Raw genomic sequence first — 25,648 nt, forward strand, 5'->3', positions numbered from 1 at the left:
AGGATATCTGTCCAAAGGGACCATCAGTCAGCCACGAATGTTTTCCGCGTAACATGCTTACAGCGGTCGGTATCATGTTAAAAATTGCCATAAAGAGATCACTAACCTGGATATCACACAGATAACATGATTAGCAATCTTAGGTAACATAACTTTGTATAACAATTCAAATTTATAAAAATGAGCGCTTTGGACATTGTCGACAATATGAACCGATTTATTGTCGCCGGTCTCATTTCATTTGAATTCACCCAAATACCAAGTGAAGTAAGCACGAAAACGATCGATTCCCTTTACTCGAGAAGAGGAGCTTCACCCTCTTTAGCCCTAAGTTTTAAAAAGTGCCCATCAGATAATTTCTCCTCACAATATCACAGTTCTATTAAAACACAGTATTTGTGAGAACTTAGGAAATTATTACTTAAGTTTAATTTGCTGATATAAAAAGAAATTCTCCTTATTAGTACCAAATCAAATGCATGGAGAAAAGATGAGGGACTATACATTTTGGTGTCCGAAAAGCCATTTGTGAAAGTGAGATTCGTTTCTTCTGAAAAGCTTTGTTTTTGACTCATGACTTCAAAAAAAAAAAAAAAAAAAGAAAGGAAGAAGAAGAAAAGGCTAAATTGATTGCAACTAGTTTTGAGCCATCATACGTCGCATCTTTTAACTGATACCAAAAGAAAACCAGTCCGCAACCATGCAGTCGGAAACGCTTTTTGAAAGAAGGATTTCTAGAAAATCACGCTGGGTCTGCTCTGAACTGGTGAATCCAAACGCAGTAATTTTTCTCAGTACACTATTTAGGATTTCTCATCTCTGTATTTATTATAATAAATTATATCTGCGTTCGTCTTACCGCCATATTGACAATGAGATAGTTGGTTGTCGATTTCATCCGTCTGTGTGTGAATACTATACGAATAACCAAAGCGTTTCCAAATATAGCAAAGAACACGAGAATCAGATAAACGAGTTTCTTCACCCATTCCAGTGCAGGGGACCACATTTCCTGCGAGCACTCAGGCAAAAAATTGTAGGTGACATTAAGTGTCTCACTACTGTTGTTCATGGTGATTCTCTCAGCTTAGCAATTCTTCTTCTTGATCAGCTATGAAAATGGAATAGAGTGATTCATTTAGTGAGGGCTTTACCTAGTACCTCTTGCTCACGAATCATGGTGATGTTATTCAATGGAGCTCAAGGACTATGACATATACAATGGTCTTCTTTTTGTTTGGAATAGCATGTTTATTTGAGCAGGGGAGTTAAATAAAAGAGACAATCTTTAATTGGGATCGAGTCAGTGTTTTACAGTCTAAGTTTTCTTAGGGCTATCGCAAGGCTGGTAATGTCAACGACTAACACTTTTTTTTTTTTTTCAAATAAACTCTACTCAACATCACTAATCAAAGCAAAGAAAACCTTAAAGTTTGATGCTTGTGGAGCTGAGTATGGAAAAACAATAATTCAAATGAGAGCTGTTCAGCTGATTTCGACTGATGCCGCCGACAATATCTAGCGCCCTATCAACTTTTCACTGGAAAAGAAATATCCAGAGAGCCTTCCAGAAAGATCGTGTAGTTTTAAAAAAGTTAATAAACAACTCTACCTTCTCGCTTTAATCGAGCAAAGGTCCATTTCCTACAAATCCAATGTCACCAGTTTTAATAAAGAAATAAGCGAATAAAAATTCAATCTTTTATCCATGTTCTGCTAGTAGATCAATCATGCAAAAACGCTTGCTATCAATAACATTAGTCTCCTTCTTTTCAATTAGTAAAGTCTAGTTGAGATATTTCACAGGTTTGAAATAATTTTTTAGTCATTTTCCTAGATGGATGCGTAGGTAATAACATTGAAGAACAAAAGAACGAAGAACTGGAAAAAAAAAAGAATATTTTGTTAACCTTGCAATATATTGCTCATCGCGTGCCAAATCACAGTCCCCGCAGTCTGGATATTCATCCGGTCAGATTATCAAAATCTTATCAGGGGCAAACACAAAATGACAAGCAAGTCTCAGAGACTCCAAAGAAACAATCTTTGGCAGTTAAATCATGAGTACATTTGTAACGATTCTTACTTTCTCTTTCGTATGCTGAATAATTTACAGCTGCTTAAACGTAAAGAATTTTGCATTTGTGGGGCTGGAATTTCAATTATCTTGGAAATTAACTTCTTTTTACCAATTATGAAACTTGGATCTCTTCAAATCTAACTTTCAAAACCGAATTTTTTTCTTAAAATTTCCGTTATTGTTTTGCCTTCAGCATATTCACTTAAAATCCTACAAGGTCATTCGGTCTAAGCTCTTGAGACTTACCGGTTTGGTTGCCATCCGAATGTTCTTTAGTCTCCCGTGATATTTGTCGGCACAGCTAATAAATGTGGAGATCCTGTTTATCAGAAAATTATTGGAAAACTCTGCCTCGAGGGCATACGACTGAATGACCCTTTTTAATCTTAATGCAAACAACACGCAATACTGTATCTTTAGCCTCTGTTTCATTGCGAGTCGGAGTTCCGGTTAAGTCAGGGAGATTTTCAACGGGAGGCCGAAGGGAAAGACGACGATTTCTACGGAAACGTCAGCTGAAAACACCGATTCGCATTATTTAAAATCATTTTTCTGTTTTTTTCAGGTTAGGAAAAATTTATCAGCTTTCAAAGGAATGAAACTGGTACGAACACTGCTTGTTTTTAAATGGGAAAATCGAAAATTTATCGTCGATCGAGTGCTCCTCACGTCCCCCTTGGTCATTTCACTTCGTTGTCAGGGCGAGAAAGGCAAAGAAATGTGCCGAAATTCAAAACGCACGTGCATTTGAGCCATTTTTCTACTCATTTAAACTGGCATTACCTTTCGTCGTGCTTTTCGAGTACGTTCCCTATTCATAAATTGTACGCGCGGACACTCCTTACTTGAGAGACTAAAGTATGAAATCTCTTATTGACCTTGTCAGCTCTTTGAATTTGCTTTTTTTTGCGCAGCTGATACTGTCAAAAAACATCAACAAATCGTCAACTATTTATTTTTCAGTACAGACTGGTCTTCGCCTGTTTGTATTGCCATAAGAAAATGAAGCATTTTATGTCCAATCCACCGGTGAAATAAAAGGAAATCAATTTCTTTGTAACGTAAATGCCTAACAAATCAAATTATTAAGTAGTATTGTTGAAATTTTAATAGAAATAAGATTGTATTATCATCATGAAAGTTTGGCGTCCTCATTTCCGTTTTCTTCAGTCTTTCACTGAAAACAGCAAGGAGTTAGCCCCTAAACGTGTAAATTTACCAAACCTTAAGACTTCACTCTTCTCAGCCTGCCGAAAACGTATGTTAATGGTTTGCCATAACAAATAAATGACTCCACCACGGAGAATCGAAAAAGCAGGATTTAATGTGAACCGCCTTGACTCTGCATCATATAGTCTATCTTTCAGGGCCGTAGCCAGTATGAGGCAAACCGAGGCACTTGCCTCAGTCATTTTTTCGTGAAATTTTAAATAAAGCGTGATTCTAGTGTTGTCTTTAATATGTACTCATCATAAACACTTAAAATACTTCCGAAGATAATTTAACAACGGACATTGCCTCAGTCATATTTTTTTTCTGGCTACGGCCCTGTCTTTAGTCTAAACGTATCAGTTCTTCTTATAATGACACCCACAAACGGATGTTGATCATGCAAAAACGCTCCAATTTAAATTATATAATTTTCTGTTTACCTTAAAACACCCGAGAGTTTCTTTTTGCAGAAATTCCTGTGGGTAGATTTAGGAACGTTGCGACAGTTTGATGATTCCCAATCCGAGATACTTACACGAAGAATTACGAAAAACATAAAGACATTCTAAGATAAATCCTGTCAAAAACGAAGCTGTATGGTGTGACAAATATGACAAGAAAACGTCATCTGTTTGAGAGAATTTGTCAACATTGCTTTTCTTCCACGTAACCTGCCAGTTCTTGTTTGACTAAGAGAAATCTATTAACTGCCTCGTCATGTGTGGTGGCTTTTCGGTTTCCCCCTCATGCTGCAACCAGACCTTCAAGCGCACAGCTAATAAATTGTTTGCGAAATAATCAGTCATAGTGGTAGGTTCAGGCGCCCGTCTGGCTCAGTGCCCCACTTATATTCATCGAACATTCATCAAATACTTATGTTATTTATTCATCTGCAGCTGTCCTAGCAGTAAATGATTGTTACCTGGTGCAGAAAAACAACTGATTGAGATGCATGCTTCCTTAAAGCTCGGATTTATTTGTGTTGTTAATTGTTTTGACGACACTGTGCGACCTTACGTAAGTGAGGGTAAAATGATTTCACATCTGTGATGTTATTAGAAATGGTAATAAGGATCCATCAGTTGTACAAACGAGTTTCAAATTTGCGTTTTTTCCAGTATGCCGAATGGCATTTACCTCGTATGCCTTTTGAGTTATTTTGTGTCTTTCCTCTCTGAAGCTAAGGGCCGGAGGTACAAATAAAAGCCGACGATACACACACAAGCCCTGTCTACAGTTACTTTCATCAAAGGAAGTCAACGCTAGTGCTTCAAACTGGGGGCCACATAATGCCAGATCTTCGCCGAATTGAATCTTTATTGAGGAAAGCTATACTTTGACAATTTCTATACGAATTAGACTTGTAGCCTGCCTTTTGCGACGGCAAATCAAACCAATAGGCTATTTCCGAGTTAACGTCTGCCTCCTCTTCAAAACGAGTCTATGTGTGAAGTATTTGTTATAGTTCATTATCCTCCTTGCATACTCATTAGAATATTAATTTAGTTATGGGAAAGTCACCTCATACTGCGCCCCGCAATCGCCGTGGAATTCGCTGGCTAATCCAAACAATCATACAAAAAATAAGCCCCCAACCTTACCCATCCTTAACCAAACTTATTTCCCAACCCTCTTCTAACATTTACCCCATGCTCCAACCATTCAAGGACATCCTTTGCAGGTTTCGTACCCGTCCAAATTTCTTTCCCAGAGTCCAATTCGGGTGAGAAGTTGACCAGAATGAAAGGAGTCCGGATCGCGAAACGACAGATCTCGCAGATTAGCAGTTTCCCCCGCAACAATACTTTGAACCTGGGTTAAACAAGCGTCTTCTGATACCATTTTCTCCAAACTCAGTTTACCCTCCGGAGATACCCATCGTATTTCCCTATGCCTGCTTCTTTCCTCCGCTTCTAAGGGCATAACTGTCATCGTATCTCCCTTGTGACGTTTTGTTTTAGGCTAAGACAAAGCACCAAAAAGAGAATCAGAAAGATGTACCTAAAACGGAGACTGCAAACCCGAGTTCGGAGAAAATGACCACCGTAACCCGAGTAATCGGGCTCAAGGGAATGCCTATGGGCAAAACGCTTGTGGGATCATTCTTCTAACCTCGAGACCACAGACTTCCAAAAAGAAGGCGACGTATGCTTAATACAATGCCTTTACATTTTATTATTGTCAATTGCAAAAAACAAAGACAATCCAGAATTCCATTTCAAAACAAATCACTTTCGCTGATTACACAATCCTTAACGCCTGTCCGGGCAAAGGCGCGAGATATGTCCCGCCTTACCACATACTCAGCACTTCCTCTTCGGAGGTGATCTAAGACTGCGATTGGTACCACGCCTCTGGTATGGAGCCTTACGCGTCCGTCCAGTGAACGAACCTTGATTTACTGGGACGGGCCGTTTGGTTTCCTTAGCAATAACCTTTGCCACCTCGGCCTCCTCCTTAGACGCCACCAGCTTTATTAATACCTGCTGAAGGCACGGGTTGTTAAACAAGGGACGGCACTGCCTTATAGCACTATTTCATAACGCGACGCTCTTTCATCCTTCCTTTCCTTCGTGACACTGACCAATTCATCAAGGGCGGCGATCGGAGCATATGGGTCAAAAGAGCCGCTGGACGCGCAATCACCATTTGGGAAGTCGACAAAGCAGACTCGATTGCCGAAGCATCAATCTAATTCTTACTTTAGTGCACCTACCGTTGTGGCCGGAACCAAACAAGGACAGAAATGCCAAATGACTTGATAATGTTTTTAAATCCAATCCGTACTTCACATTAGAACTGCTTTCCAAGAACCTCAGGTCACATACTTCAAAATATAACCTTTCTCCATGTTGTAGTACCGAGTGACCAAATTCATTACCAATGAAGATCACACCGAATCTTCGCAGAAGTTCCCTCGGCATGTTAAACACACAGCCACCGGGTGGCCCAAGTTAATTTGTTTTCCTTTTCACCACGAGTCAACGTAAGTAGGTTTTTTTTTTCTTTTTTTTTTTACACCACCACGTGGCACAGAGCAGAATTCCCCGACACACTGCTCAATCGGTCCCCGACCGATTTCTATTTTTTTTTTTGTTTTTATTTTTATTTTTTACACCACCTCGTGGCACAGAGCAGAGGTCCTCGACGCATTACTCAAACGGTCCGCATAACTATGCAGCCAGACAAACAAAACCAAACACCACTGTCAAACCACAAGGGACCTTGACCAAAGCCTCACGACGCACACGCCCCTCTCAAGGGACAAGGAAGAAACAATAGGTGCAAACAGCGTAAATTTCGTCGGTCCTCAACTGGCCAAAAAAAAAAACAAAACAGCTCCCAGATATATAGCAACCTAAATTCATAAGAAACAAACAAAGAAAAGAAAACAAACGAGTGCAACAGCAAACATAATATAAAACAACCGATTATCGCCTAACATTAAAAGAACCGTATCCTGGCGAGCCCAACGGAATAAATTACCAACCATGTGCTCCCATCGCGAAGTCTAAAAAAAGAAACCGGCTCCCGAGCAACAGAAAAAACATAACTGAGGAAATATAACGTTGGGCAACAAGAAACAACCAACAAACCGCGGTTAGAATGCAAAACTAAAGCATTGTAGCTGAATACCTCAAGGGTCACCGTCGAGTCGTTCGACACATTTGACCCTGTTGCGTTTTCTTGAGAAGAACTTTGGGAAGCATTGTTACTGCTCGCGGTTGTTCCTGAAGTTGCACCCGTTTGTGAAGACGTGGTTGGCGGAGCAGCCTGCTCAACAGAGCCTTGAAGGGGCTGTAAAATTTGCTGGACACCTGCAGGGCCGTTCACTGGGGACGGACGCTCGCGGGCATATTTCAAACGATTCCAACCAAAATTAGGCAAAACTGAAAACTATGAATAATCAAGGCATGCTCATATACTATGCATGAGGACTAATGAATATTAATAGGGTATGAATAGTAATTAGTTCTATTTTCCATATGAGTGAAAACTAATTTACATAAGAAAAACTTCGCACTTAGACTTGCTTTAAAGAGGAGGCAGTGACCCCAATTTTTTATTGCACAAAAGTAATCAGCAGGGTAAGATAAAACTCTCTGCAAAGTTTAAAAGAAATCTGTGGAGCGGATTCAGAGCTACCGTACATTTTCAATTATTTAAGGTTACTCTGAATCCTCTCCACGGAATTTTTTAAAACTTTGCAGATATTTTTATTCTGGCATGCTGATTACATTTCAGAAATAAAAAATGGGGTTCACTGAATTTCGTTTTTGAGATATAACCAGCTAAAGCCAAAATATGGGGTGTTTTTGCAGGGCTTTCCTGTTGCCACGGTAACTCCTTACGTCACAGAAATGGCCGAACGTTTTCAGCAATAATTGGTGTTTGATATGGTATCATAACATTGCTGTTAAGTGATAAAGTGCTTTAGTGTCAATCCTTCAAATAAGAACGTTTCTTTCAAGTTTTGAAACTGGTTTGAGCTACCTTAATAGACTTGCAGGTGACGTCATGGAGGCCATGTTGGATGGCAAGAACAATACCCTACTGGGAAGTAAACTTTATTATTATGCAAATTATCCGAAAAGGAAATTGCATTGTACTGCCATCCAAGATGGCCGCCTTGTCACGTGGGTGAAAACCAAGAATGGCGTCGATCGATTCCGGCAAGTTAACAAATTGATGTCAGTTTTTCATGCGTCTGTCCTGTTATTGATCATGAAGTAGCTGTGGATCCGCAGATTACGTTGACAATGTTATGACGAAATTCATTGTCAATAACAGGACAGACGCATGAAAAACTGACATCAATTTGTTTTTTATTATGAAAAAAGGCAGAGGGGTCAAAATTAAGTCAAAACACGAGAAGAACGCGAGACAAAAGTGCGAGAAACATCAATCTGACGCGAGCAATATCGCGTCATTATCGCATAAATTATAAATTCATGTGTCCGTCCGCTTATTGACAACAAAAATTAGCCAATGAGCGCGCGAGAATTTTGCAGCCATTGTAAAAACTGATTTCGACAAAAATATATTTAGCATATGTTCTCCTTCGTCGTACGCAATAATTGGTCTCCGTACACTGATAGAGGTTACATTTAACCGAAACGTTCCGGCGTCGCGCAATGAATCCAAAATTATAAGTTTGCTTTGTGAAAAGAAATAATTTTTAATGGCTGATTGAGGATTCATTGCTGTCCTTGCATCAATGAAGACCCTAAAATAGTTGTCATAGTTTTGTTCCCATCCACTTAGAAAAATGACCATAGCTTTTTACTCGTGTTTCCCCTTATTGATAAACCAACTTTAACTGTTATTGGTTATTAAGAGCTCACATCACCCAGGTCAACCAAATCTAACTGTATATTGCGCGCGCAGGATACTATGGTAGTGGCTCGTTTCCGTGTGTCAGAATGGGCGCCTGGGAACTAATCTTAACTTGACTCTATCTGCAGTTCAAATATATAGGGCTTTCATAAATTATCTTTCGTCGTAAAACATATCCCTAACCTTAGCGTCAAGTTAGTTTCTTGTGGTTGGTCGAGTCTCATTCGCGGTAACTTGAATCTAAAAATAAATTGACTGTGGAAACGCCGTGACAGGAATATAGGGTTGTTGTTCGCTTCCGGCCGGGGCTCCTATCCAAGGGCCCTCTGAGATATGGAAACAAGTCATAGCCAGATACGATAGCCAAGTAAAGGTCTGTCTCCATGAGCTAGCTAGTGTTACTTTCTTTAAGGCCCACCTTCAATCGACAGGCTTTTTGACGGTTTGTTTTTGTTATGAAAATTCGCAAACAACTGATGAACAGCTCTTCATGCTGGGTAATTTTTGTCTTCTCCTTTAGAGTCTACCTTTATATCGATATTTTTATATGGGGCGCAAAAATATAAGATGTCCTCTTGAGCATGCGCCATTATTGCCAAGCTCATCACAGAGAGCGTTCACAGACGACACCGCGGCAAAATGAGTGCGCAGGCTTGAGCCACGCGCGAATCGTTTCCACGCGCGAGGGACTGGTACCAATTAAATTTGCAATAGAAACAACAGCGCGGCAAAATGGCGTCAATTTAAATTCTCAGTGTTTGTTTTCATTTTGCGATGATAAGGACAACACTACTTTGATAAGGTTTAAATTTTGATGAGAGCTTCCTGAAAGACTAATCTTTCGTGTGTCTTTTCAAACCAAAAAACTATAGTTCAAACCAGGAGAATTTTACCTTGCATTCGAGCGCTAGAGCAAAAGGACGAAGTTCGTAATGTTATTAATCGCGATGGTCTCTGCGGTGGTAAACCTTTGGGGGGAAAACTGTGCACTGAGAAGGAAAACGCCGGGTAAACATCTTTGCAAGGGCAGAATGATAATTCCTTCTGCGAAGATGGCTTATGTTGCTCCTGTTGAATGAGGAAATCGTCTGTTTGTTTCATTGGAATCATTTGAAAGTGAGAAATAAGGTTAAGTTCTTTTCATGCCCGCATCCCACTCATTCGGCAACTTGGATAAGTCACTTACCTGCCCTCCATTCTCATATTTTACAACACTAGTTACTTTTACGAGAGCGAGGCAATAAAATAAAGAAAATATGTCTTAATTTTAAGAGAGGATCGCAAAAAAGTTTTGAAACGAAGTATAAATTTGACTCCAATGCTACTTGATGTTTCCCTTTTACTTGGAGTTTGGTAGTGGTCCATCGTTGAAAATATTTTTCCAGTATTTTTCCTGCAGCTGGCTGGTAACTGTAATTTTTTTCTCCAGCTTTGTCAATCACCTTGTAGAGCCTTGCTGGAATGAGGGTGGGGAGACATGAGAATCATGATAATGAAATAAGAAACCATTCACCTGCATGTGTTTGGAAAATACTGATTTCACTTTTGTATGAATTGCACCAGCAAAAATCCAGCCTAAATTTTGCACTGTGTGTAAAGATACTGAGAGAGGAATGTAATCATACATCCAGCAAGACTAGAGGCATTCTGCTTCATACTCTAACATTTTATTATGCACAACTGATCCAGTTTCAATACCTAATGATAGACCCACAATGGCTCTATCTGGACCCACAATGACTCTATCTGATTCCTTTTCAACAACAACAACCACAACAACTACTATGGTATGTGTTACCACAAAGCACAATATACAGTAACTCAAATATCTCTCTAATTTTATTGTTGTATGTACTGTATATTCATTATTAAGACTATTACAAGTAGGAGCATTCTCAGAAGTTAATATCCAAACCCATGCTCAGCAATGAGAAAGACTAGAATAACATACAGCTGTATTAATGAAAGTAAGACAGTTTACTTGAATTAAAAAACCAAATTATATTTGCTTGTTCAAACATTGACTTAGAAGGTGTGGCAAGTAAATAATTATCGTCCCTTTTCTAGACAATTTTGAAGAGCTGTTTGGAAACCATCTTGTATTAATCACTGACATGCTCACATCTGTGACGTTTAATTTGCAGTAATACTATTGTCATCATGCAGGATCTCATGCAGGAAAAAATGAGAGATGAATAACAACCCTGGCTTTTTTCATCGCAAAACCAATAAAATATTCAACGCTGAAATCCTCATCACAATCTCTGAAAACAATCTGGAATGTTGCTTGCCATGCATGGTTTGACCAGATCAGCACACACACACCAGGAAGAGTGTTAGACTTAAGCACTGGAATAAGAATAAATGACATTTTTAAGAAACAACAGGAAACTGATCAAAGTAAAACAATAATATTATTATCACTTGGTCATTTTCATGCACAGATGTCACTTAAGATACTTGAAAAAAAAAAAGGAAATCTGTGCCCTATTTGTAAAGATCCCTTTATAAAAAAACTAAACAACTTAACTGAATCCCTTAATAAGAGGTTTTGTCTAACAATGCAGATAAAAACAGTTGCTCACATCTTGAAAGTAATGACAGTCAAAATGACAGCCAGCCAGATATCAACACTTTCCACAAGATTTCTTCAGGTCAGATGACTGGGACAATGAAATCAACAGAAATCTAGAGATCAATTAAATTTAATCATACCACAACCTAGAGTGTCCTGCAAAGCAACACAGAGCTGGAAAAGAAAGAGCATCACCATCTACCATACAAACCATTGCTCTTGCTGTGGAGAACCAGGTCACAGAAAAATCCATGGCTCTCGTATCACATGTCAGAGGTTAAAACTTCTGTTTTCTCAAAACTCTCCGCGTTTTTAGAGGAAATGCCCTTAGGCGAAAAACAGTAAACGAAAAATGTTATTAGTTTAAAATTTACAACTTTTAGGTCTTCAACGGTGTGACCGGAACACGAGCAAACATGGTTTGGCAAAGATAACTTCCATGGAAACGACATAAACAAATAAATATTTCATGCCTAAAATAAGCTTACCTCTTTTGACTTTCTCGTTGGAAACACCTCGGAACTACTGTTTAGTTTTTCTGTCGAGTCCATGTTGAGGGTGAGATCTTGATCATCAAAAGGTCCAATAGAACTTTTCCTTCACCGCCGAATAAACTCAAAAACAAAGCGCTCAAAAGCTCGAATTTGTTCGAAGCGGAGCATGCGCACTCATTTTGCCGCGGTGTCTTCACAGACACGTTTAAAAGCAGACATGCGCGTTGTTGTCTCGGGCTCGTGATCAGTCAGGGTGTGCGTTTCGAAAACTTAGCTAAAACGTGTTTTAGCTTGGAAGTTTTTTTTTTTGCCTTGTTTTGTACAATTTTTGGCCTATTAAGCTATATAGAAACTTTTTCAAACATAGCATCTTCCTTTCCACTACTTAAAATTAAATACTCTTTCTCTTCATATTTTGAAAAAATTAGAGGAAGGATGAAATGAACTGAAACAGCTGTTCTAGTGGGCAGTTCGTAGAGAACAAAACTTAAAATCTACCACATACTACTGAGACCAGAAAGAAAGACGTCTACAGATAATTAAAAAACGTTTTAGCTGGTAGTTGTTCAGCTTGCCAATTTCACATACGAATTAAGTTGGCTCATTATGGATCACGGAAAATGTCCAGTGGAGTAACACACTTTTTTAGGGGCTCAGTCTTTTCGTTAGTTGTTTTCAGTTAGTGCCTTCATATATAATGGAAAAAAATCAAGAGAATATGCAATCTCGGCACATATCCATACTACTTGTAGGAAGCCCGCCCACTTTTTTTAGACGCGAACTTATCATTAAAACTGCCCTATACAAACTCTTTTGTTTGGTGACATCTATGGAACACCAAATGTCATCTAGACATCTGTCACCATGTATAACTGATGTAGCTCTCACTCACACACAGCGCGAGCTACGTACTTTCATGAACGTTGTCATAGGCTTCGTAAGCCAAAGTGGTTGGTTGTGAAGGTCATATCCAGAGTTTCTTTGACCTTTTTTAAGTCTCTTTTTAAGATACAATTATTTGTTTGCGCACATTTCACAAATATCTATCAGAAAAAACGGAATAAAAATTGCATTTCGAAACAATGGCACTAAACACAAAGTTATCTTGTATCTGTCAAATGTGATATATTTTCAAAGCTACGGAAGCTTCCTTAAAAACACAATGCAAAACAAAATAGATAATTATCTTCCCCTTGAAAACGATAATTGCTCTTTGATTTTATGTGTGAGAAGTTTCCATCGGGTGGGCTTTCTTCTCCAAGTGACAAGTAATTTTTTCACTTTTGCTGAACAAATAACTATCGTACAACAAACAGAAGGGCGTCTTTTCGAAAATGAGATATGACAGCGGGGAATCTCCAAGCAAAACTATGACCAACTGAAACAAAAAAGACTCTATCCTTAATTTGGCAACCTTATGACATATCTTGGCAAAACATCCAACTTTTCGTTTTTCCAATCTGCAGGAGATCATAAAATTCATTTTCTTTTAAAGATTGATCCTCCTACTTGGAATTCATTTTGACAGAATATGTTCGCCGCACAAAGAATTATAGTTGAAAAGGCGAGGGAGCTGCAACCACGCTGCGTTATCTTTGGAGGTTTGAAATTTCAGTTCAATTCAGTTAGTTCGATCATCATTTTCTTTATTCAACTTTTCGGCAAATCAAGGAGAAGTTTCTGTTTCTCGTTCAAAAATCAAAGACAATAATTTAATCGCTTTTTCAATACAATGCATGTAAAATAAGGGCGTTAATTTTATAGTCTGTGCCATTTCGAAATTAGGGTGCCGGGAAAAGATCTCGATGTTTAACAAGTAATTTGATAGAGGTATCATTTCTTTTCCCATTTTCTGAGTATAATTCAAGCAGAAGGACGTCTCGAACAGAAAAAAACATTACTTGTTTAAACAACGTTTACATTCAATTCACTTCAAGAAAAACTAAGTGGATTTTCAGGGGAGTATAAATAACTAGAATGTACTATGGTTTAAAATCACGGTTTGTTAATACATAATAGGAACTTATCATAATGATTTGAGGCTGTTCCTGAATTCATGACAAAGACGGTGAAACCTAATAGTAAGTAAATTATGTATTGTGAGTTTAATTTTCCTTTTGTCAAATCCAAGGCAAATTTGAATTTGGGATGAAAAATTCTTTTTTCGCGCAAGTTCGGTATTTTAAGCTGTCTTTCCACTGAGTTATCCCAGTAGCTTCAAAGGCAAATCATGAAGACAATCTTGTTTTGTTGAGCGTTTTCATCTAAATCTGAATAATACTGTAAAATGTTGGTAATTTTGATTATGTCCTTCTAGCTTTAGTTGAGTACACTAACAGAAGGTACTGGGTCCAGTTGTAATGCGCACTTGAGCACAGATGGCATTTGCGCTTTTATAATTTTAGCTCCCTGGGTAATTTTCATAATTTTTTAGATCAGTGTAAGCAAGAAAAGTGAAAGAAAAGTGTAAACAAGAAATGTAAGATCAAAATGTAAGCGTAGCAGGCTTGACTAATAGGACCTATTACAATTCATCTTTGTGTGAAATAGTTTTTTCATTTGGAATATCATTCAATTAGCCCATGCTTGTGCATTGGTCTCTCGTTCTGTTCAAGCGAAATCCGGTTAATTTTGTGCTAAAGTAATTTTCTTATTTTTCTTTCATTTGTCTAAGGTTCATCATCTGTGAATTTTTTCCCGTTTGATGTAAAGATATCGCTGTATACTAGACGAACTTATTCCGAACAAGCCGAACGCTGAACGAAAGAGGTTGTGAAATCGTGTAAACACACAATCATGCCATTTTACTTTGGTTTTCCAAGAAGGTTAAAAAATAAGTAGATAAAAATAGGTCAAGAAATCTCGATCTTAAACGTGCTTTCTGTTGGTTACATTAGTAAGTCAAGGCTCAGGAAAACGACCCACCCGCTGTTTTTGAAGGTGTGGTTACTGAAATCCTAACGTGGCGTTCTGAAAAATGAGTTCATTGCTCAGTAATTACCCCTTTTATACAGCAGTAGCTATAGGTAGTTATAAGAAGTATTCCTTTAAATTTACAAATTACGACAGATTGCGGGCGTTGAAAGCTTGGAATTCTTTTTTCATCGATGACAGTTTTCGATAAACACGTTTTTTCTCCTTTGACTTGTCTGTGAAACTGGCAAGTTAATCAGATACAATCCTCATTTTTGATCGTTTCAGGACTAAGCCTCTTTATCTCTATACGTTATATACATATATATACATCCCACAGAAATGTAAGACGTATAGCTTACTAACCTTGTAAAAAAAAAATAACAGAGAAATCAGTTACGTTCGCACTTATAAAGTAGCGGTAAATAATCAACTTTCTACTGTGACTAACCTTCATTTTTCTGTCCACAGTTGACCCTGGATTGGTGTCGTTGTTACCAAAACGAAGAAATCATTATGTTCGTGATCGAGACGAAACTGGGAGGACCACCTTGATTTTCAAGTGATCCGGTGATACATCTAACAGTTTATTAGTCACCCTTACGGTTTGTCATTTGATGCCGAGTTCTTTATTGTTAAGAAATAATGAATTATCCTACAAGAGTATATTAAATTAAAGCAACATGATCTGGATCACTTTTGATGTTAAAACAAACTCTATTAAATTTATCTGATGCCTGAGAAAGTCCGATAATCGCCGCGGATTAACTTTTATTACTGAATATTGTACATTCTCGATGTCTGTAATTTAACAGAAATTCCTCGCCGTTAATCATCCAGTTGCAAGAAGTAAGTAGATACAGAAACAGCTCTCTCAAAAGAAGGCGACCATCTTGGACTTTTGATTGCCTCCTGACACTTCAACGGTTGTATTGGATAAATTTTTGTCTTACAATTTAAAAAACCTACAGTAGCTTTTCGTTTGGTTGGCAAATCTGAGCTGAAGGAATTTAGTACTATACATGGTCACGTACAGTGCGAAGTCCTTTTAAAAGTTCTTCCCTGTTATCACGTTCATGCTAGACAAGCTTCCTTTGATTTTGCCATCAATTAGATATTCCACGTGAGATTCTAAAGCCCTTGCACTTGAGTATTATTTGCTTTTATTTTGCCTAAATCAGTATCCATTTATCTCAAAAATAAGGGTTGGGGGCTTTTTACAAACTTGTGATGATTTATGGAGAAACGGAAATTTTTAGGAAATAACTCTGTTACGTTTACGCATGGTCAATGTCGCGGTTCCGTTTTTGTTTTCTAATTATCTGAGACATTAATAGAGTATGCTAGAGAAATGCCCGGGCGACCATAACAAAATAGGTACGCATTGCGTTCGTGTGGCAGTGCAGTAACTTGATACAGTGCCTTATTCCATAACTGTCAACTGAACTGTGTTTTGTTTTCTAGGAGATTCAAGTTGTCTTTGCGAAATTTGTAGGTCTAATAGTACACAATATTGTTTCGGTATCGTAAATCATTATAGACTAAGGTAGATGTCTTAGATAAATAGCCCCCTGAGAAGACATGTAGTTAGTTACTCGTAAAATAATAAACCCAGAAAGATTGAAGAAAATAGAAGGGAGTCGAGAAACTGATTGGCTTCAAGGCAGACATGGAGTTTGTTTCAACTTCTTTTTCACAGCGAGTTTAAGTGTGTATTTTAAGTATCTGACAGCTTTCCACGACAAAAGTTCACTGAAGTTAACCATCTCCAGCTGGGTTAGTATCTGGATGGGCCCTAAAAATAAACGACTTGCTGTCAGAAACATAGCACCGAAATTCTATTTAAACGCTTGAAAATGCGAACTAAGCAAGGTACAGATTTTTCTAGCCTGCCTTACGCATGCTGATTGATGCAAAAGTAAATAAATATTGACACAGGTTTTTTTGGAAGAGCAAAAGGAAGTTTTTAGAAAGTGTCGATTGCCAAAATTTGCGACATGAAAAAAAAAACATAAATTTCGTGCCGCGAATATAAAAAGTTACCACCAGCGAAAAAAACATTTGGGAGCTTTTTGCTACCTTCGATTTCTCTATTGTACTTCTTTTGGTTGCAGAAATAATTTGAAATAAATCGGAAAATCGAAATTGACATCGATTTCAGCGGCCGCCTGTGATCAAGTTACCTTGTGTGTTACTACCAACTCAGGAAACAAAAGATATATCTGTGTCAAAATGACGGCAAGATACCGGGTTTTTTTTTTAGTTTGCTTTTTTCTTTCTTTCAAGTGTTATAAACTTCAACAAGACATGTGCGAATTCAGTCATCCAAATCTCGAGGTTGACAAATGTTTCTGCAAAGTCAAAAATTTATCACCAAGTATTCCCTCATTTTGGAAATAGAAGCACCTTTGCTATTCATCAGCGTTAAAATTTCTTGCCGACTTCGGGGCTCATTTGTTGAAATTCAAGCACGCTTCACACATGTCCAATATACATGAACTGAGTCGGGTCGTCAATTGCTGTTGACGGCCCGACTCACCGGAGTTTAAAAAGGAAGTAAGCTTTACTGTCGGAAGTCGAACTGCCTGGGGTAGCTTCAAAGGCAAATATCTCGACGGATCGTGACGATCCGATCAGGTCGTGACGACCCGTCATTTGAAAAGTCGACCCGACTATTGGCACAGGTAATCCAAGGCTCAGTGTGTATAGGTAAATATAGAGAACAGATGAGCCGAAGTTTAGGTTTGGAAATTTGCTAGAAAGTGGAAATAAAAATTGATAAAACTTACCATGTAGTGAGCTGTTTTTGTCTTTAATACGTACACGAAGTTTCGGGAAAAATGGTCCCCGTTCACCTTCCTTCATAGTGCAGTGACAAGGTAGGAGACGGAAGCTAGCGTCGGGACTCCCATCGACCCAAAACAAGCACGATTTTTTTTCGCGAAAATCGAATCCAGTCGCTAAATAAACACGTCAGGCTCGTGGAACATGAATTTCTCTAAACCATGAATTCACTGAAGCATCTCCAGGTAGCAACGCGAAACCACCAGGCTCCGCAGAACTTGTAAGTTAACCTGCTAAAATGGCGGCCAGAAGCCGTTGTCCTCGCAAAGTGTCCAAATCAAAATAGCACTGAACTCGGGACGCCTGGTGACGAGTATAATAAGTCCCCCTGGAGGGAGGGGAGTCCCAGCTTGCTCAGTGAGTTTTGTTTTTAGCAAGTTGGGACTCCCCTCCCTCCGTATGTTCTCTATATTTACCTATGTGGCACACACTGAGCCTGGGTTACCTGTGCTATTGAAAGTGTCAGATGGCGAGAGAAAGAAAAACTTCGATGAGCAAAGGAGGCTGTGCTGCTCAAAAATGTTGCATGCTTCGTTCTCAGAGAGTAGCGATTAAAATATCGATATACGCATAGAAAATTATAAACATCGACCAGAACAGCATTCATGCTTCGTTCTTAAAGCGTAGCGAAATCGCCGTACACTTCCTCAAACATCCAAGCATAGCGAAAATCACCGCAAGCTTCCTAAAAGCAACCAAAAATGGTGAATGGTTCGTTCGTTCATGGCGTAGCGAAATTAATACCCAGACAACATGCTGCTAAGACAACATGCTGTTCAGAAACAGAAATAACGATTGACTGTAATTGCGCTCCGAAATGTTGAATGCTTCTTTCTTAAAGCGTAGCGAAATCGCCGTACGCTTCCTCAAAAAATTCAAGCGCACCGAAAATCGCCGCAAGCTTCCTAAAAGCATCCAAAAATGGTCAATGGTTCGTTCGTAGCGAAATTAATACCCTGACAATACGCTTCTTAGAAATGTTGTATGCTTCATTCTCAAAGAGTGGTGGCTAAAATACCGATACATCATGCATGAATAACTATAATCGTCGTCCACAATAGCACTCACAACAATTGTTGTGACTGTTTCATTCGTAGGTAGCGAAATTAATACCCTCACAGCATGCTGCTCAGGAATGTTGTATGCGATATGTTTGTAGCGTGGGGCCTGAGCCCAACTTTAGTCGGACTTGCGCAGTAAGCTATAAGTCGGACTCGTGTTTCTCGTGTGAGTTTACAAAGATCTAGTTTTGGTATTGCTTATCTCGTTTGTGTTACATTTGGTGGCAGCGGTGGGGATCTTCTTTTGCCATGGAAGATACTATAAAAGCTTTGGAAGAGAAATTGGCGAAACTTGAGGCGAAACTTGGAAAGAAAAGTGAAAGTACGGCTGGTACAAGCGGCAGTTCACCGATCACCTCACCAGAAAACCCGCTTCGCATCAAACCAGAGAGCTTATCTGTGACGTCCGGCGAAAGTTGGGTAGTTTGGATACGGAAATTCAAAAGTATTGCAGCCCTTAACAAGTGGAGTCTTGAGCTTCAAGCCCAAATATTGCCCGCATACCTGAAAGGCCTCGCAGAGCAGACCTATTATAGCCTGACCGCCGAACAAACAGCCACCTGGACGGCAGTTGAACGCGCTTTGACAGATCGATTACATCCTAAGGAATCTCGTCAAGTACACATTTCCACTCTGCGAGCCAAATTAAGACGTCCTGACGAAGATCTACACCAACTGAGGTGCGACATTTCTCGTCTTCTGGAGCTGAACTATCCGAATGACCCACCGGATATACTCAATCGCACAGCCAGAGATTTCTTCGTAGGTGCGTTGACCCCCATCACATTGCACGAGAAGGTGTTGGATTTGGGGCCCAATACTCTGGATGAGGCCCTAACAGCAGCTCAATGATACGAATCAAATCAAAAAGTGCTAAACAAAGGCAGTGCTCGGGTGCTGTCTTCAACGTCTGGTGATCAGGAGAAGTTTGGCTCCCAACAGGGCACCCAAGAACCCCCAGCATGGGCTAAGGAGCTTTTTCAACAGCAAGCTGAAATCTTAGAGAAGCTAAAGAACATTCCTCAAGGGAGGCAAGGTAGGAATACATGTGTGGAATCTTGAAAAGACTCCAGAGCATGTTTTAAGTGTGGTAGCTTAACTCATTTTATTCGTGACTGTCCACATCAAGTGCGTCCCGACCAGGGAAACGGGAGATGGGAGGGGCACAGCAGGAAGTGACCCCGCCCGAGAATCCAAAGGGGGCATTTTTGCCTTGTGCTGTAAATGGTGTCAAATCCCAAGCCTCATTAGACACGGGTGCAGAAGCAACAATTATCAGTGAGGACCTATATAGTCGCTCTAAGACACATTTAAACAAACTTGAACCCACACAAAAGCCTGTCCTGGGGGCCAACAACATGCCACTTGATGTTGTTGGAAAAACAGAAGTAACAATTCAGCTTGGCGGGATCAGGGCTCAGCATAAAGTGCTGGTGTGCCGACGCTTAGTACAGCAAGTGTTGATTGGTATAGACTTCCTAACAGCTCACAAATGTATTATAAACTTTGACACTAACACCGTCTACAGTAAGGGGGAACCCAACAAAATAGTTTTTGGATGCCTTGATAAAGTGTACAGGATCACTGTGGCTGAAACCGTCACATTATCTCCAAACATGGTCTCAGACATACCTTGTGAGGTCCAGGGAATGAATGGCTTAGATGAATGTATGGGGGTGCTGGAACCAGCGGACACATTTTCGGAAAAATATTCTGCTGTGGCCTTTCGGATAGCAGTGACTGTAAAAGGGGGTCGAATCCCAGTTCGTGTGTTCAGTTACCTTAACAAGCCCCTCAAAATTTACAGGTGCAGTAGTATAGGGGACCTCTACCCATTGACCGGTGAGGGAGAATCACAGCAGGAAACCAATGGGGGTGTGGGCTACAAGCTGGTACCCCCTGGGGCTCCAAAGGAAGATGTTGAGATTGGATTGGAAGCTAAACAGTGTAGTGCGGTTTTTGTGAAGGATGCTGACGTCCACAGTTTATCAGTAGAAGAGATGTTCCCTATCAGCAGTAATCTCGTCCAGGAAGAAGAAAAACGTAGGCTTTATGACATGTTGTCCACTTATGCCGACTGCATTTCAAATTTAGGTACTGCAAAGGGCGTACGACATACTATCGACACCGGCTCTGCCCAGCCAATCCAGGTACCAACTCGAAGAGTCCCCTTTCACAAAAGGCAGGAAATGTGCAGCCAAGTGGACGAAATGCTTGAAGCAGAGATTATTGAACAGTCCGATTCCCCAGAGTCATAAAGGAGTGGCCACAAAGGTGCCGGCTGATGAGAGTCAGCTGAGAGCGTTCTTGGGGACGGCTGGTTACTATAGACAATTCGTGCCAAACTACGCCCACATTGCATTCCCTTTGCACCGTGCTTGCCAAAAGGGGAACCGTTTTAGATGGACAGCTGAGTGCGAGGAAGCCTTCTTGCACATTAAGCGCAAATTGACGAATGCTCCCATCCTTGCTTTCCCCAGCTGGACGTTCCGTTCATCCTGGACAGTGATGCCAGTGACAGTGGGCTAGGGGCGGTGTTGTCTCAGGTTCAATGTGGGAAGGAACGAGTAATAGCATACGCAGCGCGGGCACTATCAAAGGCTGAAAGGAATTATAGAACCACCCGAAAAGAACTGCTGGCCCTCGTGTGGGGAATGGAGCATTTTGAGACATTCCTCTACGGGCGACGATTTCTGGTCAGGACTGACCATAGTGCTCTGCAATGGCTACGGAACTTTAAAAACCCTGGAGGCCAGGTGGCTAGGTGGCTTGAACGGCTTAGTGACTTCGATTTTGAGGTGGAGCATCGTCCGGGTCAGTTGCATAACAATGCGGATGGTCTGTCTCGATTTCCCTAGGACGTGGGTGCTTAGGAGAACATAGAGAGGGCCGCTACCCTGATTCAGTCTGTGAATATGGGATCCTTGTCGAGGGAAAGTATACGTGCAGCCCAAAACCAAGATCCTGTTCTGTCGCAAGTTGTGAAGTGGCTTAAAACTGGTGTTAGACCCGCTAGAGGTGACGGCAGGAGGGGAAGGAGAAGAGGGAGGTGGAGGGAAAGGAGGAGGGGGGCGTAAACTGCTGTCATTCTGGTCACAATGGGGAAGGCTGTTTCTCAGGGACGGTCTGGTGTTTAGACGTTGGGAACACGAAGTGACGGGCCAAGAGATTTATCATCAAATCTGCTTACCCGAGAGCATCGTGTCACAATCGTTGTGCGCCTTGCACAACGACCCTTCATCTGGCCACCTTGGCGTCTCGAAGACTCTGGAGAAAGTGCGGAGGAGATTTTATTGGCATGGCACGCGGGAAGACGTCGAAATGCACGTTAGAAGGTGTGTTCCATGTGCTAAAGTCAACGACCCTTCCAAGCTGCCAAAGGCCCCCCTCATAAACATGAAGGCAGGGCACCCCCTACAAAAGGTCGCAATAGACATCGTAGGTCCCACACCAAGATCTACTTCTGGCCATGAATGGTTTTTGGTGGTCTCCGATCATTTTACTAAGTTTGCTCAAGCCTTCCCAGTGAGAAACACCTCAGCGGTCACACTCGCGAAGAAGGTGATGGACGAATACATATGCCGTTTCGGGTGTTTCGAGGGTTTGCATTCTGATCAGGGAGCTAATGTGGACAGAGCTGTGTTCAAAGGACTGTGAGATTTATTTGAAGCAGCGAAGACAAAGACAACGCCGTACCATCCCCAAGGGGATGGGCAGGTGGAGAGACTGAACAAATCTCTTGTGAAGATCCTTAGTAAGCTAATTTCTGACCATCGCCGGGACTGGGCGGACTTTGTGCCAAAGGCGGTTCTTGCTTACAACACAAGTGTGCATGAGTCGACTGGATTTACCCCTTACCGGTTAATGTTCGGCAGGAAAGCTATCTTGCCACTGGATGCTCTTCTTAGGTTGGAGACAACACCTTCCCAAGGGTCGGCACGGACATACCCCGATTATGTCGTTGAACAGAAGCAGCAATTGGAAGAGACAGTGCAAATCGTGAGAGAGAATCTCAAGCGAGCACAGAAGCTCCAGAAAGCTTATTATGACACCAAGCGCCATGGTCAGCGGTTTCCATGTAGGAGACCGGGTGTGGTATAGAAACCGAACCAGGACGAGACGGGAAAAATTTCTCAAACCCTGGTGTGGTCCTTGGAAAGTGCTGAAAGCTCTGTCTGATGTTACCTATCGCATTGAGGAGAAGAGGCGGAAGCCGGGAAAACGTCGTCAGAGGAAGGTAGTCCACTTCAATTATCTGAAACCATGCTTTTCGCCACCAGAAAGCCACGATAAACCCTCTCAGTTAATCTCCTCCGGCCATGCGGAAGAAACGCCGCAAACAGGAAACTTGAGGGACGCGCGGCAACCGTCTCGAGGAACCTTAGTTGACTCTGGAGATGTCGAATTGGAATGGCTGGAAAATCCAGTTACTACATTCACGGAGGTTTCTCGTCCCTCTCAGGAACATGATTCGAGTAGTACATTAAGTACATCCCCTCAAACATTTGAAGTGCGGTGTCAATCAGAGGCTTCTCTAGTGAATGATGTACCGCGTCGTGAAGAATGTTTTACTCCTATCAGGCCTAGACGTGAGCGAAGGGAGCTCGTCTGGCTACAAGACTATGTTAGAGCAGTGGTTGTTTACCCAACCTGGCCCTTGAACTTTGTAAGAACAGTTGCATGCTATAGTTAGAAATTCTCACTCGCACCTCTAACCTCCTGTGGGAGGGGGTATTGTAGCGTGGGACCTGAGCCCAAGTTTAGTCGGACTTGCGCAGTAAACTATAAGCGGGATTCGTGTTTCTCGTGTGAGTTTTCAAAGATCTAGTTTTGGTATTGCTTATCTCGTTTGTGTTACATGTGCATGAACAAAAATAAACTTCGTAGCACTTACAAATGGGTGAATAATTTGTTCGTTCGTGTTCGTAGTGACATATATATTCTGACAACATGCTTTTTATTTGTCGTTCCCAAAGAGTAGCGACTAAATACTGATACGTGCATGGACAATAATAAATGTCACTATAAATAAAAGAAAATAAAAGAAAAGAAAGGAGAGCATCGCAGTTGCGTAGGATTTTTCGTTTGTTCTTAGAAGAAATAATACCCTTACTACAATTGTATGCCCTCGGCTAAAAAGGATGTGTGGAAACAATTGAAAGACCGGTTAGAATAGAACTCACTGTTGTTGAAAGCGTCGTTTTCACCAAGGTGCGGGATTGCAGGATATCAAAATATCATGATTTTGATATTATCAAATGATATTTGATTCATCTTTAGTATGCCATCTCACGGTGATATTTTGATATTACCATGATATTTTGAGATTTAAGAATCAAAACCATAATAATCGCTGCCTCGTTCTTTATTCATATCAATATTTTGATGTTATCATGATATTGTGATATTATCATGATATGTCTAAATATCAAACCCCTCAACACTTAATCACCTCCAGGCAAACATCTCACGGTGATATTTTGATATTATCATGATATTGTGAGATTTAAGAATCAAAACCATAATAATCACAAATGTGTACTGCCTCGTTCTTTATTCCCTCCTTTAGACCTTGTACAAAAGGAGAGCATACCTATAACGTGCGGGGGGATAACTACTTGGTCACGACTTTAGAACGTGTGGAGCCGTATTTGTTTTTTTCGGGGGGGGGGGGGGGGGGGGGGATTCGGCGATCAGTGTCTTGCCTGTCCTGGCGGGTCGCGTGGAAGACCATCCAGGTACAGATACTTCAGGTAATCGAGGTCGTAGTAGAACCAGACGTGTCTCTTTGTACCTGCGTTATTGAAGATAAAATCTAGTTGTCTTGCCCGTTTCTCCGCCAACTGTTTGTCACTCATTTATAACCCTTCCAAGAAGTTCGCATCTTTTATACACCCGTCAATAACTTATGGATTTTGCTTTCTGCTCCTTACACACATTCAGCGCAAGACACATGGAGGATTATACCAGCAGAAAACTGAATCCTGCTACACCAACAAAGAAAAGAAAGCGTTCCCCCGCTGACAATGACCCCTGCACTTCAATCCATTCAGGAAGTCAGTGTCGAATATACCAACCCCCCCCCCCCCCCCCCGCCTCGAAATAATGCCAGTTGTCAAAATTAATTGTGATATGTCTAAATTAGATTATTGCTGGTATTAAAGGATAGCTACTGCAAATATTTCATACTACCTTACCATTTCGATATCATTATAAAATATTTCATGCTTCCGTCAGCGATACCTACATCTTTAAAATTCCAACAACCGCCAATAATTTGAGGTACTATGTTTCAGTTAATAATAACTTTTAAAATAAACACATTTACACGCAAACCCCATGACTGTTTCAAATTCTTCAATTCTCAACGCAAAGTGATACCATCAAAACACTTACCGTTTATTAAAGCACTAGTGACAAAACTCCTATGGTATTGCAAGGAGAAAGTGGCTGCTAACACTGAAAGACCCTGAAATTAAACGAAAATGCTGTGCAGATTCTTTCCCAACTACTCCATCCTTCGCATAGAAGCAACGATATTTGCAAAGTAATTACTTCCTATCTAAGAACAAAGTGACGATTATAGCAGCACTTTTAGTTGCTTTCAGCTTAACAAAGTCATCGAGAGCACCAACACCGTTTCCTAATGACTTGGTTTATCTTTAATTTGGAAAGTCAGACTTCAAATTCTACTACCTTACTCTACCATATACGAATTCTAAGAGTTACGTTGTAAAAACCCCTTCCACACCAGTACTCATTAAAACACATACGCCCAAAATATGTACAAACAATGGCCCGCATTTTCCACCCCATGTCCGGCCTCAAGAAATTATGCATTCACGTTTCAGAACATCCACAAATAAAAGGTAAACCAGCACGATTGCTACCCAAGCAAATAAAGAACTTCAAAACCATTGCCCAATATTAATCACCTAAACGCGTCGAAGTCGTTAACAGATTTAAATTCTTCATGAAAAACGGAATGCTAATATGTTGGAAGAACGCAGCATAACAAGTCATTTCATGAGTTTTGCAACCTCGCGTTGTCGTTGCTTCACGGTCACACGTTTCATAAAAACCCCAATAAAGTATATATTTTCTGGAAGGTTAGGAATTGTAGATCCCGATT

At 40.5% G+C, this 25,648-nt stretch overlaps 1 protein-coding gene and 1 long non-coding RNA gene across 7 annotated transcripts in view; one reads left to right on the plus strand and one right to left on the minus strand.

The window, feature by feature from the left end:
- LOC138041242 (substance-K receptor-like) overlaps positions 1 to 25,648 on the minus strand; it is a 32,355-nt gene that overhangs the window by 1,073 nt on the left and 5,634 nt on the right. The window contains exons 1-3 of one of the 6 annotated variants that reach the window (XM_068887016.1): positions 3,733 to 3,846; positions 860 to 1,111; positions 1 to 7 (exon numbers count right to left, since the gene is read on the minus strand). The exon at positions 1 to 7 is cut by the window's left edge and continues 1,073 nt beyond it. In XM_068887016.1, coding sequence (XP_068743117.1) covers positions 1 to 7; positions 860 to 1,072 — 220 coding nt within the window. In that variant the 5' untranslated portion in view covers positions 1,073 to 1,111; positions 3,733 to 3,846. Of the gene's footprint in view, positions 107 to 859; positions 1,112 to 1,910; positions 1,989 to 2,326; positions 2,375 to 2,863; positions 2,887 to 3,732; positions 16,407 to 24,912; positions 24,986 to 25,648 lie in introns of those variants that run through there. The other 5 variants (XM_068887011.1, XM_068887015.1, XM_068887013.1 and 2 more) reach the window with 5 other exon arrangements.
- On the plus strand, positions 13,054 to 15,304 carry LOC138041243 (uncharacterized). The gene is made up of 2 exons (XR_011130777.1): positions 13,054 to 13,299; positions 15,083 to 15,304. It is a non-coding gene; the product is annotated as an uncharacterized lncRNA (long non-coding RNA).

The sequence above is a fragment of the Montipora capricornis genome, chromosome 3 (genome assembly GCF_036669925.1).
Source record: "Montipora capricornis isolate CH-2021 chromosome 3, ASM3666992v2, whole genome shotgun sequence".
Lineage (NCBI taxonomy): Eukaryota > Metazoa > Cnidaria > Anthozoa > Scleractinia > Acroporidae > Montipora > Montipora capricornis.